The following is a 20,010-nucleotide window of genomic DNA, read 5'->3' as shown; positions in this document are numbered from 1 at the left end:
CACCCCCCGGCCACACCCACCCTGGCCAAGCCACACCCAGCCGGTCATTAGGGCAGAGAACCGGTTGTTAAATTATTTGAATCCCACCCCTGGTCGTAAGTGTGAAAAACGGTCATAAATCAGTTGTTTCACTGCCATTGTAACTTTTTTGAGCAATCACCACATGAACTGTTGTAAGTCAAAGACTACCTGTATGCCACCTCGAGAGCATGGAGAATAATAATTATAATTAAGGCAAATTGGTATGTTTGGATTAATGAAGGCCATCCGAGAACATAGCTGCTTTCTATGGTCGTAAGTAAAGTTACGTAGCTGGCCCTTTCCGTGATTCGGACCATCTTAAGATTTGGAAAACTTGAGGTCATCTAGCCCAACCCCACGTACGGTGCAGGAAAACCAAACTGGAGCAACCCTGACCGGCAGCCTTGAACACCTCCAGTGAGGTGTTCATTTTGCTAAGCCATTCGTTCTATTTTCAAACTATACATTCCTGTACCTTTTTAGAACTAATCCCAGGACTTCTCGGAGATAATTATCAGAAGTTATATTTATATATAATCTACCTGCAGATCCAACAGTGACCTTCGTAGAGCAAAAGCTTCTTTTAATGCTCCACCTTTCTGAGGTACCTTCATGACGGTCCCGTTTCCAGAGCCGAAATGTTTAGCATCAGGGGTGGGATTCAAACATTTTAGCAACTGGTTCTCGGTCCGGTTGCTGGGTTGGCGTGGCCTACTTGGCCTCCTGCACCTCAGCCGGGGGGGCGGGGGGCGTTTTCCCCCTCCTTAAGCTCTGGAGGCTTTCCTCAAGCCTCCGGGAGGGCAAAAACGGCCTCCCCTGGGCTCCAGAGGCCCTCTGGAAACGGACCCCGTTTCCAGACTTCTGGAACTTCCGTGAGGCCAGTTTTTCGCAACCCCCACCTTCCGAGCCTCCGCGCAGGCCCTGCACTCTTACCTGGCATCCAAAAACGGGCCGCGTGGAGACTCCTGGGAGGGGCAGGGTGGGCGGGGCCAGCCAATCTTTGCAACTACCGGCTCAGTGAAACCAGATGTAAAATTAGCATCCGGTTCACCCGAAACACTCCGAACCGGCTGAATCCCACCCCTGCTTAGTAGCCTGGTTGTGCCCGGCTGAGGAATGGCAGGCAGTGAGCTGCCTTGCACAATCAGCACAAACTATAAAGCACCTCAGAGAGAGTGCTGGGGTTAAGGCAGGGACTGGCGTGAGGATGCAGGCATCACCAAAACCCCGACTTTTTCATTACACGGCCAAAATCTCGTACAATCCTGGCAACTCTCACACACGCGATCTCATCCAGGATACTGAAAGGCAAGAAGATTTGAGCGATTTTTATATGGCTTTTTAGGTCCGGAATGTATTCCTCGTGATAAGACCCTGATATGGAAGACCTCGGCGCTCCTTGGACTTTGGTGGTTCGCGGGCAAGACATTTCATTCGCCCAACTCGGTCCTTTCGTCGCTAAGTACTAAGAACGGTTGCAGGAACTGGGTATGTCTAGTTTAATGAAAAGCAGGACTAAGGGAGACATGATAGCCGTGTTCCAATATCTCAGGGGTTGCCCCAAAGAAGAGGAGTCAAACTATTCTCCAAAGCCCCTGAAGGCAGGAGAAGAAGCAATGGGTGGAAATTAATCAAGGAGAGAAGCAACTTAGAACTAAGGAGAAAGTTCCTGACAGTCAGAACAATCAATAAGTGGAACAACTTGCCTGCAGGAGTTGTAAATGCTCCAACACTGGAATTTTTAAAGAAAATATCGGATAACCATTTGTCTGAAGTAGTGTAGGGTTTCCTGCCTGGGCAAGAGGTTGGACTAGAAGACCTCCAAGGTCCCTTCCAACTCTGTTATTATTAACATAGTTGGAAGGGAGTTCCAACAGGCAGTTCTTCAGTTACAACTATACTGAAATTTGCCCATTACGGCTGTAAGTCATAATACTCATTGTCAGGTGACTGGCGTGATTTCACGTTTGTTGCAGCGGTCATTAAGGGAAAGAAGAAAAGGGAAAAGAAAAACAGCCAAGGGCTGAAGGCCAAAAGCATCTGAAAATTATTTCACCTGTCTCAAAAGCGTCAGTATCTTTGGGAGCGATGGGGAGAAACGCAAATAAATTGGAAGTGGCATATTAACAACGTAAAGCACAATTTTATTTAGAAAAGAAAAATAGCCAAGGGCTGAAGGCCAAAAGCATTTGAAAATTATTTTCCAATAATTATTTTGGTATCTGTGGGAGCGATTGGGAGAATTGCAAACAATAAACAGTGAAAGAATTTTTAGTGTTGCCACAAAAGATCCTTTCTATGTGCATTGTAACATTGCATGCATGTATGAAAGGGACTGGCCTTATGGAGCGACCACAGGTTCTTTGTGTCCCTTCCTTTCTAGTGATAATAGAATATAGAATAGAATATTTTTATTTATAGACCGCCCTTCTCCCGAAGGACTCAGGGCGGTGTACAGCCAGGAATAAAATACAGAAAGAAAACAACAATACAAAACTAAAAACAACCCTTAAAAAACCTATTCGATATGGCTACTTATAGATAAAATATTACCCTCTAAAATTTACAAAAAATTTAAAACCCATAAAATCAATTTGATAATTTAAAATTTAAGCGAGTCCAGCAAGACGAAATAGGTAGGTTTTAAGTTCGCGGCGGAAGGTCCTAAGGTCAGGTATTTGTCGAAATCCAGGGGGAAGCTCGTTCCATAGGGTAGGAGCCCCCACAGAGAAGGCCCTCCCCCTGGGGGCCGCCAGCCGGCACTGCTTGGCTGACGGCACCCTGAGGAGCCCCTCTCTGTGAGAGCGTACCGGTCGTTGGGAGATAGACATTGGCAGTAGACGGTCCCGTAGGTATCCCGGTCCTAAGCCATGAAGCGCTTTAAAGGTAGTAACTAACACCTTGAAGCGCACCCGGAAGACAACAGGCAGCCAGTGCAGTCTGCGCAGGATAGGTGTTACATGGTAGCTCCGAACTGCTCCCTCAATAACCCGCGCAGCCGCATTCTGGACTAACAGAATTACAATGTTTGTTTGAAAATACAACTAGGTCTTAATTTCTTTTGACTCCTGAAAAAATGGCTAGGCCTTCTTTCCGAGGGGTGTCTTAATTTTCCCCCCATGCCACCGGGCCGCCTCTATTGCGGTTGAAAAGAGCGAACGATGCGACCCATGCGCCTCGCGCCCCCTTGCCTACCTGTAACGGTCACTCCAGCTACCGGTAGCCATCCACCCGAAAAAGCCTGCCATCGTCCACTCCGGCAAGCCTGGTCGCGAATGTGCTTAAATATGGCCAAATTTTGGGAGTAGGGCTTAATTTTAACTCAATTTTAACGGGCCTTCTGTTTGGGGTGGGTCGTGTTTCAGGAGAAACACGGTAGTTACCACCTTCGTGAACGGTTGCAAGTCGAGGATTACCTTGCAGTCCGCATTTTCTCATTGTGATTGGCAAGTTTCAGTTGCACAAATGTTGGTGCTTTTAAATAAATTGTGCCTCAGAATAAGTACAGCAAATGGCTTACTTTATTGCACGGCCTTGAAAATGGCAAATTATTGTAGAATGACTTTTGTTGGGCGTAGTTCCACTGCAAACGACTCATTGCTGAGGTGACGACCTCAGAAAGGAGAACTTTATTTTCTACATTTTTTGCACGTCACATTAGAATTAGAATAGAAGAGAGCTGGAAGGGACCTTGGAGGTCTTCTAGTCCAGCCCCCTGCTCAAGCAGGAGAACCTGTACCAAGTGGCTGTCCAGTCTTTTCTTAAAAACCTTCAGTGATGAAGCACCCATAATTTCTGGTAGCAAGCTGTTCCACTGGTTAATTGTCCTCCCTGTTAGGAAGTTTCTCCTTAATTTCCGGTTGCTTCTCTCTTTGTTTAGTTTCCAACCATTGTTTCTTGTCCTGCCCTCTGGTGCTTTGGAGAATAATTTGACCCCTTCTTCTTTGTGGCAGCCCCTCAAATACTGGACTACTGCTATTATGGCCAATCCTGATTTTTCATTCCTCAATCAATGGTAAATTACAACTGAGCATGTATGAAAGGGACTGACATAAAGTGTGACCTCTGGCTCTTCATGGGCTTTTCTTTCTAATGACAATTACCGTAGATACCACAGCCATGAAATCATTGGCTACGGGTGCAAGAGCCAGAAGTAATCATACAGGCAGCCGTGTTGACAGGTGCTCGAAGTGCGGTCACACAACCACAGTGGGTCCAACCATCAACACTTTGAATCCAGATCGTAAATTCCCCTTTTTTTTTCAGGTAGGTCATAACTCTGAACGACTAATCGTAAGTCAAGGACTATGGGTGGAAACTAATCAAGGAGAGAAGCAACTTAGAACTGAGGAGAAATTTCCTGACAGTGAGAACAATTAATCCGTGGAACAACTTGCCTCCAGAAGTTGTGAATGCTCCAACATTAGGAAGTTTTTAAGAAGATGCTGGATAACCATTTGTCTGAAGTGGTGTAGGGTTTCCTGCCTAAGCTGGAGGCTGGACTAGAAGACCTCTGTTCCAACTCTGTTATTATATTATATATAACCATGATGGTAAACCTATGGCACGCATGCCACAGGTGGCACACATAGCCATATCAGTGGGACACAGCGCATGTGCGTATATGTGTGTGCCAGCCAGCTGATTTTCGGGCCTGTTTTTTGCTGTCCCCAGCCTCCAGAGCCTCTCTAGGAGTCTGGGGAGGGCAAAAACGGCCTTCCCCCCCACCCCAGAGGTCCTCCAGAAGCCAGAAACGGCCCATTTGCCAACTTCGGATGGGACCTCTGGAGCCAGGTGAGAGAGAAAAACGGGCCTACCGGGCCGTCACGTGCCAGGAACGGGAGTCGCGCACGCATGCTCGGAAGTGAGACGCATAGAATTATGGGTGTGGGCACGACTCCCCCCCTCCTGGCACGCGATGGCAAAAAAGGTTCGCCCTCACTGATATATACTACCTGTAACATCATTAAGAGCACTGATGATGTTACCTAGTTAGGATCATGAAACATCTGCAAGAAAACTACTAAGCCCCCACAGTTCAACCCTAAAATATAAATATTTTTTTATCTTCTCTCGCAGGGGTCTCCAACCTTGGCCACTTTAAGACTTGTGGACTTCAACTCCCAGAGTTCCTCAGCCAGCAAAGCTGGCTGAGGAACTCTGGGAGTTGAAGTCCACAAGTCTTAAAGTAGCCAAGGTTGGAGACCCCTGTTCTATCGGAAATCCAGGTATTTTCTTAACATGCCACTGGTGCAGTCTAAGGATTTTTCCCTTGGATGTTTCCCAGTTCAAAAACCTCTCTTTTGCGAAATGGCACCCCGAGGCGTTAAGGCAATTGCCGCCCTCATCACAAAACTGCACTCATGAGGGACACACCCACCGCCGCCTTAGAAAGCACCACTGCGGATGATTGAAACAAAAGTGCTTTCAGTTCTGCGGTAAGTTCACTAAGCGATTTAGGCGAGATCAAAGGCGCCTTTCAAGTGGTCTGCATAAAAATAATCATAGAGGGCTATTTTTTTTTTACAGGCTTAAGTGGAGAAACTCATTTAATTCCTATTAATAACAAGGCTGCGGGATGTGGTGGCTCAGAGGTTAAGACACTGAGCTTGTCGATCGAAAGGTTGGCAGTTCAGCTTTGAAATCCCTAGTGCCGCTTAACAGGGTGAGCTCCCGTTACTTGTCCCAGCTTCTGCCAACCTAGCAGTTCAAAAGCACGTAAAAAATGCAAGTAGAAAAATAGGGACCACCTTTGGTGGGAAGGGAACAGCGTTCCGTGCGCCTTTGGCGTTGAGTCATGCCGGCCACATGACCACGGAGACGTCTTCGGACAGTGCTGGCTCTTCAGCTTTGAAACAGAGATGAGCACCGCCCCCTAGAGTCGGGAACAACTAGCACATATGTGCGAGGGGAACCTTTACTAACAAGGCTGGGAAATTATAATCCGAAGCATACAGTGGGCACCCGGTTTCCATCTCGGTTAATATTGAACAACCACAGTTGAGCCAAGTAGCTAAATTGGTCTTTTGGCGATACATAAAGTCCTCGACTTACAACCATTTGTTTAAGCAACCGTTCTAAGTTACTAAAGGCACTGAAAAAAAGCAACTTATGACCTTTTTTAATAATAATAATAATAATAATAATAATAATAATAATAATAATAATAATAATAATAATAATAATAATAATAATAATAATAGTAATAATATTTTAATTTGTATACCGCCCTTCTCCCGAAGGACTCAGGGCGGTTAACAGCCAAATAAAAACAACAGTCAAACACATACAATACAAATAAAAACCATAGCTAAAAAACTTATTTAAATTTGGCCCAACTATTAAAATATACTTAAAACCCTAAAAAGCTAATTAAAAAATTAAAAACCCATAAAATCATCTAAAAATTCTATGCCAGTCCTGTAACTGTCATGTTTACGACTGTTGCAGCCTCCCCCATGGTCACGTGATCAAAATACGAGCGCTTAGCAACTGGCTTGTAGAGGTGGTCCTCGACATAACGACCACAATTGAGGCCAAAATTCCTGTTGTTGAGTGAGATATTCGTTAAGTGAATTTCCCCCCATTTTACGACCTTTCTTCAGATGTCCATTGGAGCTGATTAAGTTAGTAAGCTGTAAGTTGTTTAAGTATGAATCTGGTTTCCACCATTGACTTTGCTTGTCAGAAGGTCGCAAAACGGGGATCACATGACCCTGGGACGCTGCGACCGTCATAAATGTGAGTCGGTTCCAAAACATCTAAATTTTCATTACACGAACGTGGAGATGCTGGAAATGTCATAACTGTGAAAAGCGGTCAAGTCACTTTTCCCAGTGCCGCCGTAACTCCGAACAGTCACTAAGTGAACGGTTGTAAGTCGAGGACCTGTATTTATGACGGTTGCACAACAACCCAAGTTAATTGGAGGGGGAAGCCTGATACGCTTAATGACCGATTGATTTGATTAACATCTGCAGTGGTTTGCTTCACGTCTCTGGCAAGAAAGGTTGCAAAATGGGACAAAACTCACTTAGCAACGGAAACCTGGGGCTCAATTGGGGTAGTTCAAAAACTACCTGTATTGGGTATTTAATTTGGAACTTTTCCCAAGCAAGTCAGGAGCTGCGGACAGGTACTCCTCGACTTACAACAGTTCGTTTAGTGACCGTCCAAAGTTACAACGGCACTGATAAAAGTGACTTACGACCATTTTTCACACTTACGACTGATGCAGCGTCCCCATGGTCACCTGATCAAAATTCGCTTGGCAAGTGACTCATATTTATGACGGTGGCAGTGCCCCAGGGTCATGTGATCAGCATTTGTTGACCTTCTGAGAAGCCAAGTCAGTGGGGAAGCCGGATTCACTTAACAACCGTGTGACTCACTTAACAGCCGCAGTGATTCCTTTAACAACTGTGGGCAAGACAGGTGGCAAAATGGGGCAAAACTCACTTAACAACTGTCTCGCTTAGCGGCAGAAATTAGTGGGCTCTTATTGTGGTCTTAAGTCAAGGAAAACCTGCATACATTGTGTTGGAGGCACCCAACAATCTGGACCGGTGGTCCAGAAAGGTCTCTCATTGGGAAACGGAGGGCAGAGGAAGAATCTGTCCTTCCAAAGTCCAAATTCTCTGCCTGGTCTTCCCCAAGCTGGTGATCTCCAAGCCATCAGGTCATTGATTCCCACGACTCTATGTAGCAGATGGAAATCGCACTCCAAGCATCGAAGTACAGGTTGTCCTTGACGTCCAACGGTTTATTTAGTGACCGTTTAAGATTAACAATGGCACAAAAAAGAAAACAATCCACAGTCCTTGCACTGAGAACAGGGGCAGGGGTCAAACTCAATTTTGGCGCAGGCTGCACTGGCTTCCGGTGGTCTTTCGGGTGCAATTCAAGGTGTTAGTTACCACCTTTAAAGCACTCCATGGCATAGGACCGGGTTACTTACGGGACCGCCTGCTGCTACCGGCGACCTCCTATCAACCATTGCGCTCCCATAGGGAGGTTCTCCTTGGGGTGCCGTCGGCCAGTCAATGTCGGCTGGCAGCGCCCAGGGGGAGGGCCTTCTCTGTGGGGGCACCAACCCTCTGGAACACGCTACCACCAGGTATCTGTCAACTCCCTGATCTTCGGACCTTTCGACGCGAGCTGAAAACATTTCTGTTTCACCGTGCAGGACTGGCCTAGTGGGGTTTTAATAAGGGGTTTTATTGGTTTTAAGTTCTTCAACCAACTCTAAATTTTCCTTTGTATTAATTGATTTTACTTTGACTGTAAACCGTCCTGAGTCCTTTGGGAGAAGGGCGGTATAGAAATCGAAACAATTATTATTATTATTATTATTATTATTATTATTATTATTATTATTATTATTATTATTATTATTATTATTATTATTTCATTGAGGGCCGCATCAGGGTTGTGTTTGACCTCGGGAGGGGTTGGGGGCAGAGGTGAAATCCCCCCAGTTCTATCCGGCGCACCAAACCTGTAGCGCAGTGGCGGGAGGCTCCGCCCACCAGCCAGGACGTCATTACATCCTGTTTTTTTACCATCTGCGCATGCAGAAGAGGTGCACGTGCGCAGAAGAGGTGTGTGCGCTCCGTTCCCGAACCGGTGGCGAAGGTAAGTGGATTTCACCACTGGGTGGAGGGTGGCCAATTCGATGTCGCTTGTGTTGGGGGCACCTAGGATGGCCCGAGCGCTCCGCCGGCTACGACGGCTTCCTGCAACCCTCTGCCAGTGAAAACGGAGCTCGGGAGGGCTGCCCCGTTTTCGCTAGCAGAGGCCCTGCAGGCCAGATCGCTGTTTCGCTGTTTCCAGGTCGGCCCCGAAGGCCGGATCTAAGCATCCCGCGAGCCATGACATACAAGAACTTCCGTGACATACAAGAACTTGGTTGCAGCCTCCCTAGGGTCACATGACCGAAATTCAAACTCTTACCAACCCGCCTGTATTTACGATGGTTGCAGCGTCCCAGGGTCATGTGACAAAATCCATGGAAGCAGGATTCGCTTAACAACCTCATGATTCACTTAACGACTGCACTGATCCCCTTGTCAATCCGGTGTGAGTCACTTAACTGCCTTGCTTAGCAATGGAAATTCTGATCCTAATTGCAGTCATAAGCCAAGGACTAATGACCGGAATAGACAGAACAATAGGAAAAGGGGGGAATTTCTCATTCTACCCATTAAATCGTCAATTTCAACCAATGGTACTAACTAGGCCCTCCTTCTGCCAGCCAGATCCAATGGCCTGATCTCCAAGTAGAGGTTGGCTAAGCTACCCCAAAATAACAAGCAAGCAATTTAAGATGGAGTTGGATACAGTGGATCAGGGCCTGGGTAAGAGAATTAAAAAGAACACAGCCCTGAAAGAGGGGAGGGGGAGGGAGGGCAGAAAAGGAAGGGAAGAGGGAAGGAAGGAAGGAGAAGGATGGGAGGGAGGGAGGGAAAGAGGGGGGGAGGGAAGGAAAAGGATGGAAGGAAGGAGGGAGGGAGGGAAGGAGGGAAGGAAGGAAGGAAGGAAAAGGAGGGGGAGGGAGGGAGGGAAGGAAGGAGGCAGAAAGAAGGAAGGAAGGAAAAGGCAGGGGAGGAAGGAAGGAAGGAGGAGGGAGGGAGGGAGGAAGGAAGGAAGGAAGGAAGGAAGGAAGGAAGGAAGGAAAGGGGGAGGGAGGCAGAAGGAAGGAAGGAGGAAGGAAAAGGCAGGGGGAGGAAGGAAGGAAGGAAAAGGAGGGGGAGGGAGGGAGGCAGAAGGAAGGAAGGGAGGAAGGAAAAGGAAGGGGGAGGGGGAGAGAGGGAAGAGAAGAGGAGGAAGAAAGGAGGAGGGAGGGAGGAGGGAGGAAAGAAGGAAGGTGAACAGATTGGAAGAGTATTACATGAGTGGGGGGAAAAAATCCACAAGTAAAATTCTGAAATATTTTGGGGATATTAAAATATTCAAAGTTAGGAAGAAATTTATCTACTTGGTTCCACTGGAAATCGGGCTCTTTCCTGCCCAAACCTCTAATCTTGCAAAAAAAAAAAAAACCATCACGCCAACCTGCAAGCAAATATTACAAGCAAGCCAGCCATGTCACCCCCGCCCCCCTTCCTTCCTTCCTTCTTTCCGTCCTTGTAAAATAAAAATAAAAGATAAAATTAAAATGCACATCCTCGTGACGAAGCGTGCAAAGCAACCCGAAGTTCCACCCTCCACAATCTGGGAATCGGTGGGGGGGGGCACCCCCATCCGAGAGTTAAAAGTGATGCCCAACAACCCGGCAATCTTCTCCCTCTCCCCACCGCAGCTTGCATGCGTGGGTCCTTTAGCCCACCCACCCACCCTACCCCACCCACCAAGCCGCACAAGGCCGCCGATGGGCGATAGATAGACGCTCAGGTTTCCAAAATGGCTTCAGCTTAGGCCTCCGGAGCGAGTGCATGTCTGTTGGCCGTGTGTGTGCGCGCGTCTGTGTGTGTGTGAGTGTGTGTGCATGTGTCTCCCAGACGTGGATAAAGGGGGGAAAAAAAGCACATTGGGCGTTGGAGGCAACCCGAGTGTACCAATTACTCCAAGATGGGGCTGGAGGCCTTTTCCAGAGTCTGCAAGGAAAAGAGGACGACGGAGGGGCGGGGGGGGGGGAGAGAATTGCTTGCCTAGGGATTGCAAAACACCCGTTGTGTGTGGCGTTGTTGCAAACCCCGCTCTCTGTGCGCCCCCCCCCCACCGCCCCAGCCACAGAGTGAAGTGGCCCAGCGCGACTCCGCTTACCGTCAGGGTGTCATCGATGTAGAGGGGGATCTGCAGCCTCTCGAAGAGGAATTCTTCCTCGCTGTCTCTGCAAACTGCCACCAGCCGCGCCATCTCTCTGTCGCCCGTTGCTCTGCCTCTTCCTTCCAAAGCCTGAAAGCAGCCAAACCCAGGGCAAGTAAATACAACCTTCCCTTCCTCTGCCACACTTTCACCAGCAGAGGGAAAGTTAACCCTCCTTACTGGGGACAAAGATTCGACAAAAAAGGAAAGTGGGAGGAGGAGGAGGAGGAGGAGGAAGAGGAGGAGGAGAGAAGGAGGAGGAAGAGAAAGAGGAGGAGGAGGAAGAGGAAGAAAGAGAGGGGACATATCTGATCTAGGTGCTTCCTGGATGTCTACCTATGGGTTTTTATTTATTTTTATTTTTATTTTTATTTGAGCCAAAAGAAGGATTGCCTTCAGGACTTGGTACCCTGGTTTGAGAAGAAGAAAGGAAGCAACGGTTGCAGGATTTGGGGTTTGGCCGGTCTAGAGAAAAGAAGGATTTGGGGTGGGGTGGGAGAGACACATGATAGCAGTATTCCAGTATTTGAGGGTTTTCCCCAAAGAAAAAGGGAACCAAGCTCTTCTCCAAAGCCCCTGAGGGCAGGACAAGAAGCAATGGGTGGAAACTCATCAAGGAGAGAAACAACCTGGATTTAAAGGAGACACGTCCTAACAGTGAGGACAATAAACCAGGGGAACATCTTGCCTTCAGAAGTTGTGGATGCTTAATCCCTTGAGGTTTTTAAAGATGTTGGATAACCATTTGTCTGAAATGGTACAGGATCCCCTGCCTGAGCAGGGGGGGGTTGGACTAGAACAGGGGTCTCCAACCTTGGTCCCTTTAAGACTTGTGGACTTCCAACTCCCAGAGTTCCTCAGCCAGCTTTGCTGGGAGTTGAAGTTGAAATCCACAAGTCTTAAAAGGACCAAGGTTGGAGATCCCTGGATTAGAAGACCTCCAAAGCCCCTTCTTTTCACGATAGCCCTTCTTTTCATTAAAGAAAGCTAGGGGAATGGAAAAGAATGGAAAATCGGGTATAGGTAGTCTAGAGAAATGGAAGGACTAGGAGAGACATGATCGCAGTATTTGAGGGGCTGCCACAAAGAAGAGGAGGGGGGTGTTAAACTATCCTCCAAAGCGCCAAAAGGCAGGACAAGAAACAATGGATGGAAACTAATCGAGGAGAGAAGCAACCTGGAATCGGAAGAGAAACGTCCTAGCAGTGAGGACAAGTAACCAGCTCGCCTCCAGAAATTGTGGGCGGCCCATCACTGGAGGGTTTTTAAGAAGATACTGGACAGCCACTTGTCTGAAATGGTATAGATCAGGGGTCTGCAAACTTGGCTCTTTTAAGACTTGTGGACTTCAAGAAGTCCACAAGTTGAAGTTGAAGTCCACTCAGCTTTGCTGGCTGAGGAACTCTGGGAGTTGAAGTCCACAAGTCTTAAAAAGAGCCAAGTTTGCAGACCCCTGGTATAGGTTCTCCTGCTTAAGCAGGGGGCCGGACTAGAAGACCCCCAAGGTCTCTTCCATCTGTTATTCTGACCTGTGATTCTGTCTCCAAGAAGCAGAGAACCATCTTAGGGTTCCTGGAGTTGTGGGATGTCTGAACACGTGCTTCTTAAAGCTCTTCCACGGAGGAAGGAATGGAGTCCAGAAAATGGTAGGTCATAAGAAACCGGCTGGAACGCACCCACGCTTAAGTAAAAGCACTCGGGATTTGATTGCGGGTGTGGGAACTTGCCTGGATTCTTTCCCACAGACCCACAACGGAAGGGGGGGGGAAAAAAAAGCAAGCAGGCACCTGAAATTTCAGGAGAGATCAACTTGGGAATACAGGTAGTCCTTGACCTACGACCGCAACTGAGCCCAACATCTCTTAACTGAGACATTTGTTAAGGGAGTTTTGCCCCGTTTTATAACTTTTTCCCTCCCACAGTTGTTAAGTGAATCACTGCAGTTGATAAGTTAAGTTGTTAAGCCAACCTGGCTTCCCCCCCCAATTGACTTTGCTCGTCAGAAGGTCTCAAAAGGGGACCAACTTGACCTTGAGACGCAGCAAAGGTCATCAATATGAACCCCATGCCAACCATTCTGAGTTTTGATCACGTGACCCTGCGGATGCCGCAAAGGCCGTAACTATGAAAAAGCGGTCTTAAGTCACTTTTTTTTCCCAGTGCCGTCGTAACTCTGAGCAAGTCACTAAACGGACTGTTTATAAGTCAAGGACCACCTGTACATCATGGGGATGACAGCACAGATTTCAGAATGATTAACTCATCCGAACCCCAAACGTCTCCACCATCAGCCTGGGCCAAACTGAAAAGCAAACGAATTCACATTGTTGGGGGTCAATTGTGTTGCGCCTTGAATCCGCTCGCTCAGAACTAGAGATTAGGGAAAGATCTGCCTGCATTATGTCAATGTTTCCTCACTCAGGTATGATTCTCTCTGAATCATAGTAGCAACCGAAACACAATTTTTAAAAAAACCACAGGTGAGTTGGACGCCGTGCTGCTGCTGCTGTGAAAACACAACAAAACTGGGGATTTGCCACTGAACAACATACACAACCAAGCCTATTAACTATGTTTCATGTACAACAGCTTGGTTTTTTTTCCTTGCAGACCTTTCATGACCCAAAGTAGGTAACCCTAACCCTAACCCTAACCTGCCTTCCATTGAGGACCTGTATACTGCACGAATCAAGAAGAGGGCCGTGAAAATATTTACAGATCCCTCACATCCAGGACATAAACTGTTTCAACTCCTACCCTCAAAACGACGCTATAGAGCACTGCACATCAGAACAACTAGACACAAGGACAGTTTTTTCCCGAAGGCCATCACTCTGCTAAACAAATAATTCCATCAACACTGTCAAACTATTTACTAAATCTGCACTACTATTAATCGTTTCATAGTTCCCATCACCAATCTCTTTCCACTTATGACTGTATGACTGTAACTTTGTTGCTGGCAATCCTTATGATTTATATTGATATATTGACCATCATTTGTGTTGTAAATGTTGTAACCTTGATGAACGTATCTTTTCTTTTATGTACACTGAGAGCATATGCACCAACACAAATTCCTTGTGCGTCCAATCACACTTGGCCAATAAAAAATTCTATTCTATTCTATTCTATTCTATTCTATTCTATTCTATTCTATTCTATTCTATTCTATTCTAACGTCATCAGTGCTAATCGATGATGATCAGTGGATTAGCACTGATGATGTTACCTAGCTGGGTCATAAAATGTCTTAAACACATAAAATGTGCAAGAAGACCACCAAGGATCCCCACACTCCTTCCTGTTCCTTCTCTCCCCACACCCCCGTCTGCAATCCCCACTCCCAGGTAGCACTGATGATGTTACTTAGTTGGGTCATGAAACGTCTGCAAGGAATCAACCAAACTCAGAGACCGCCAAGGACCCCCTGTGTCAACCCTGAGCTACAAATATTCTCCTCTAGCAGCCTAAGCTTTGTTAGTGTTTAGTTTGAGCTTAGTATATTGCATAAACCAGACCTCAAGGACCACTAAATTCATAATTTTCAGTCTCACGGACCACTAATACGATCTGCCTAATGACCGACTGGGTGGGCGTGGCTAAGTGGTCATGTGACTGGGTGGGCATGGCCAACTCAATGCCGTTCATGTCAAGGGGCGCCTCGCCAGCCTCTACTCGCTCCTCCCTTCCCAGCCACTCCTCACTTGCCCGCTCGGGCTCCTTAGGGCCCCAACAGGTAGCAGTTGTTGGAGCTAAGCAGCCACCATGAGAAAGAGTCCATAGTTTGAGGGCCCCTGATTTAGTGCAATATAAAAAATGCAAATAATTTTTCTGCGGACCACCAAAATTTTCTCCCGGACCACAAGTGGTCCATGGACCACCAGCTTATAAACCCATAAACCCAGTTTATATATTGGAATAGGGTACACATTCAGAAAATCCAGAAAATTCAGTTACTAAATTATATCACTGTTCCCCACTTGTCCATTAGACACATATAACCGACGATATCTTTGTGAGGGGAAGGGCACCTAAATTTTAAGCCCGCCTTAAATCTCAACGTAATTATTCATAGCAAAGGTCTTCACTTCAAAGAATAATAAAGAACCAAAGGCTTAAATCACCAGTCATGACATTCTAAAGAACATATTCGCTCGTATCTTCTTCACACACTCACAAATAGTTTTCTTTACCAGAGTCATCAAAGTTTTACGCTCACTCCAATCTTCCCTTTTCCCATTTCTACCTATCTGAAAGAAATAGATTTATATCACCACGTATGCCATTGATGCAATAATGCAGCCTTGCAAAAAAATAAATAAATTAGTCCAGTAACACAAAACTAGGCAACTTTAGGTTCAAGCCCGGCCCAAGGTTGACTCAGCCTTCCATCCTTTATAAGGTAGGTAAAATGAGGACCCAGATTGTTGGGGGGGCAATAAGTTGACTTTGTAAATATACAAATAGAATGAGACTATTGCCTTATACACTGTAAGCCGCCCTGAGTCTTCGGAGAAGGGCGGGATATAAATGTAAATTTAAAAAAAAAAAACTTCAAGCCTGGAGGACTTCAACTCCCAGAATACCCCAGCCTGGGGAATTCTGGGAGTTGAAGTCCATCAGGCTTAAAGTTGCCAAGGTTGGGGGACCCCTGCAGTTAACACCTTTTTTAACAAAATAGTAGAGTTGGAAGGGACCTTGGAGATCTTCTAGCCTAACCCCCTGCTCAGGCAGGAAACCCTATATACCATTCCAGACAAACGGTTGTCCAGTCTCTTCTTTAAAAACTTCCAATGTTGGAGCACCCACAACTTCTGGAGGCAAGGCGTTCCACTGATCAATTGTTCTGTCAGGAAATTTCTTAGTTCTAGGTTGCTTCTCTCTTCGAATTGCAACCTGCAACTAAGGATAATTTTTTTTCTCAAAGGGCTGACCTTCCTCATTCATCAGCCGGAAGATTCAAAAGGCAGGAAGTCCTTACACAACATCTGACCAACAACGTTAAAACCGTTTCATGTGGAAAGTCAAATGTGTCACTGAACGTCCAGTGACAGGACATATAAACGACGCCATACAAATGTGCCAGGCCTTGAACTACCATGCGAGCAATGGACAATCCCGAAGAGGATTTGCACACCGCATAGCATCTGCCAACACTCTCTATAAATGAGACACAGTATCCTATCCTAGGTGCGATTGTGGGATCCCACGTCAAACTGTAGATCGCATTGTGATCGGCTGTAAATTGAGGGCATGTACAGGTCCAGTATCTGATTTTTTAAAAAATATATAAATAATGTTGGCCTTCAATAGTTTGTTAGATGGCCTAGGCCAGGGATCTGCAAACTTGGCTCTTTTAAGACTTGTGGACTTCAACTCCCAGCTTTGCTGGCTGAGGAACTCTGGGAGTTGAAGTCCACAAGTCTAAAAAAAGCCAAGTTTGCAGATCCCTGGCCTAGACGTGCCAAAAGCAGGGGAAGTGTGTGGGGTCATGCACACATGTGCCCACACCCATAATTCAAAGCCCTCTGCACCCCTGTGCATGCGCACATGACCCCCTCCCGCGCTGCCCATGCTTTTGGCACGTGATGGCCCGTTGGGCTTGTTTTTCACCCTCCCAAGGCTCCAGAGGCTTTCTAGGAGCCTGGGGAGGCCGAAAACGGCCATCCCCAACCCCGGAAGTCGGAAAAGAGCCCGTTTCCCGACTTCCGGTGTGGCCAGAAGGTCCGAAAATCAGTTGCTTGGCGTGCACATGTGCGCTGGAGCTGAGCTAGGGCAACGCTTGCGTGCCCACAGATATGGCTCCGTGTGCCACCACCTGTGGCACACGTGCCATAGGTTCCCCATCACGGGCCTAGACCATGGGTGTCAAACTCAAGGCCCGGGGGCCGGATCTGGCCCGGGAGATACTTAGATCTAGAAATAGCGAAGGACCAACCCGCAGTGCCTCTTGTCAACAAAAATGGAGCTCATTGGAGGCCATTGCAGCTGAAAACAGACCTCGGGAGCCCATTCTCACTGGCTTGGGCTTGGGCCACCACAGATGCCCCCCCCCCCCCGATACACGTGAGGCCAAGCTGGCCATGCCCATTCTTTTTTCAGAGCTGTGTCCCAATATAAATATATAAAATATAAAATTTTACTAAGCCAGATGAAATGTTAATACATCTTGCTAGCCCATGTATGATATGCCATACGCTAAATAAATAAGTATTCAAAAGATAGAAGCTTTTGTGAGCCGCCGCTCACTGTGTACCCGATACAGCAAGATGCAGCGCACCAAAGCTTAAATTTATTAATATTTATATAGCCACTTATCTCACGATCGAGTAAATACGCCTTTGACTAAAATGGGTCAGCCAGGACAGGGGCTACCAGACTCCTGCTGAATCTTTGCTGCCAATAGCCCTGAAATGCATATTCACAACCATCCTCGTAAATCCTTACCTACACTCAGGGCCTACCACATATTTACGATGCACGTGTAAATATTTTGGGCACCTAGAGGTATGTATCGGGAGAGCCAGTCTGGTCTAGTGGTTAAGGCAACTGGGCGAGAAACTGGAAGGCTGAGTTCTAGTCCCTGCCTTAGGCAGAAAACAAGCTGGTTTACCTTGGGCCAGTCACTCTCCATTCTAGGAAGGCAAACCACTTCTGAGAAACCTTGCCAAGAAACTGCAGAGACTTGCCCAGGCAATCGTCAGGAGACAACACCGATTCAAAGACACAAAAAACAACTACACCATGTAACAGGGGTCTCCAACCTTGGCAACTTTTAAGACTTGTGGACTTCAACTGAGTCCTTCGGGAGAAGGGCGGTATAAAAATTCAATAAATAATAATAATAATAATAACTCCCAGATTTCCTCATTCTGGGAGTTGAAGTCCACAAGTCTTAAAGTTGCCAAGGTTGGAGACCCCTGCCATATAGCATGCAAGTAAGTCCTCATCTTACAACAGTTCATTTTGTGACCGTTTGACGTTTCAACAGCACTGGGGGGGGGGGGAAAGTGACTTATGAACATTTTATGAACCCTTATGACCGTTGCAGCATCCCTACGGTCCCGTGATTTACGTCCAAATGCTGGACAACTGGTTCATATTTATGATGTGTCCAAGGGTCACATGAGCCTCTTTTGCGACCAACTGACAGGCAAAGTCGATGGGGAAGCCGAATTCACTTAACAACCGGGTTACTATCTTAACAATGGCAATGATTCACTGAAGTTTGATGACTTTTCTTGCCACGTTTGTTAACGAATTTCTCACTGAACAACAGAAATGTTGTTCAATTGTGGCCGTAAGTGGAGGTTTACTTGTATCACAGATTTGTGCCAGGGTTGAGTTTACCTTATTCAAGATCACATGTCGGTTGAGTTCACACGACAGGCTAAGCCAAAACAAACTTCACACCACAACCCCAATTTACCGTTTACGACATAGAACACAGAATTATAAGGCTGGAAGGGACACCGGAGGTCTTTTAGTCCAGGGGTCTCCAACCTTGGCAACTTTAAGACTTGTGGTCTTCAACTCCCACAATTCTGGGAGTTGACGTACACAAGTCTTAAAGTTGCCAAGGTTGGAGACCCCTGTTTAATCCTATCCTTTGCTCAAAGCAGGAGACTTTTATATTCCATCCTGGTCAAATGGTGGTCCAGTCTGTTTTTGAAACCTTCTGATGATGGGGCACCGGCAACTCTTTCGCATGTCTGCCAACTAATTGCAAACGAGGTTCCTCAAGGCCACTTTTTCTAGGGGGGAAAAATAACTTTTGCTGTGCAGAGATATAAGCAGGACACCAAATAAAGACACCAAACTCCACGCCACCGAGCCAAAGACCCTGAATTACAGCAGGACCCCAAAAGCCAAGCCCGATAACAGCTTGAAAAATCACCCATGAGAAACACTGTTCTGTTTTCTAGAACTAAGCAAGCCGGAATTGCAGGCAGGCATTTTAGCAACCAAAATCAAAGGCTCTTGACAGCAATGATTAAATTGAAGCTTAATCTGTACATCGCCACACACTCATCCAATATGCCCAAGGGGGCAAAAAAACAAATTAAAAAAAAAAGCAGCTTGTTTCAAAGAAGAAAGAAAAAGTCCTGGTAATTAGCAGCATTCCTACTTTTTTTTTCAAAAGAGGGAGGGTAATTTTTCAGATTTTTTTTCTTTCTTAATCAAGGGCTATAATCAAGGGCTTCGGTATGACCTGAGCATAGCTCATAAAATCATCTGCTACAATGTCCTACCTGTCAATGACTACTTCAGCTTCAACCACAATATACGAGCAAATAATAGATATAAACTTAAAGTGAACCGCTCCAAACTCGATTGCAGAAAATATGACTTGTTCATGCCTGGAATGCACTACCTGACTCTGTGGTCTCTTCCCCAAACCCCCCAAATTTTAACCAAAGACTGTCTACTGTTGACCTCACCCCATTCCTAAGAGGTCTTTAGGGGGCGTGCATAAGAGCACCAGCATGCCTACCGTCCCTGTCTTAATGTTCCCTTTAATTGTATTCATTTTATGTATTCAATTCATACTTATAATTATATCAGGGGTGAAATCCAGCAAGTTCTGACAGGTTCTGGAGAACCGCTAGCGGAAATTTTGAGTAGTGTGGAGAACTGGCAAATACCACCCCTGGCTGGCCCCAGAGTGGGGAAGGAATGGGGATTTTGCATTTACGTTACCTTGGAGTGGGGTGGAAATGGAGATTTTGCAATATCCTTTCCCCAGAAATGGGGAGGGAATGGAGATTTTGCAATATCCTTATCCTGGAGTGGGGAGGGAATGGAGATTTTGCAATATCCTTATCCTGGAATGGGGTGGGAATGGAGATTTTGCAATATCCTTCACCCTGAAGTGGGGAGGGAATGGAGATTTTGCAATATCCTTCCCCCCGAAGTGGGGAGGGAATGGGGATTTTGCAATATCCTTATCCTGGAATGGGGTGGGAATGGAGATTTTGCAATATCCTTCACCCTGAAGTGGGGAGGGAATGGGGATTTTGCAATATCCTTCCCCCCCCCCAAGTGGGGAGGGAATGGGGATTTTGCAATATCCTTCCCCCTGGAGTGGGGAGGGAATGGGGATTTTGCAATATCCTTCTCTGCCACGCCCACCAAGCCACACCACACCCACAGAACCGGTAGTAAAAAAAAATTGGATCT

General features: G+C 46.6%; 1 protein-coding gene across 4 annotated transcripts in view; it reads right to left on the bottom strand.

The window, feature by feature from the left end:
- GGNBP2 (gametogenetin binding protein 2) overlaps nt 1–20,010 on the bottom strand; it is a 68,225-nt gene that overhangs the window by 47,624 nt on the left and 591 nt on the right. The window contains exon 2 of one of the 4 annotated variants that reach the window (XM_058164150.1): nt 10,786–10,917. In XM_058164150.1, coding sequence (XP_058020133.1) covers nt 10,786–10,878 — 93 coding nt within the window. In that variant the 5' untranslated portion in view covers nt 10,879–10,917. Of the gene's footprint in view, nt 1–10,785; nt 10,995–20,010 lie in introns of those variants that run through there. The other 3 variants (XM_058164147.1, XM_058164148.1, XM_058164149.1) reach the window with 3 other exon arrangements.

The sequence above is a fragment of the Ahaetulla prasina genome, chromosome 1, assembly GCF_028640845.1.
Source record: "Ahaetulla prasina isolate Xishuangbanna chromosome 1, ASM2864084v1, whole genome shotgun sequence".
NCBI lineage: Eukaryota > Metazoa > Chordata > Lepidosauria > Squamata > Colubridae > Ahaetulla > Ahaetulla prasina.
The sequence above is the reverse complement of the archived record's forward strand: the minus strand, read 5'-3'. Positions and strand labels throughout refer to the sequence as shown.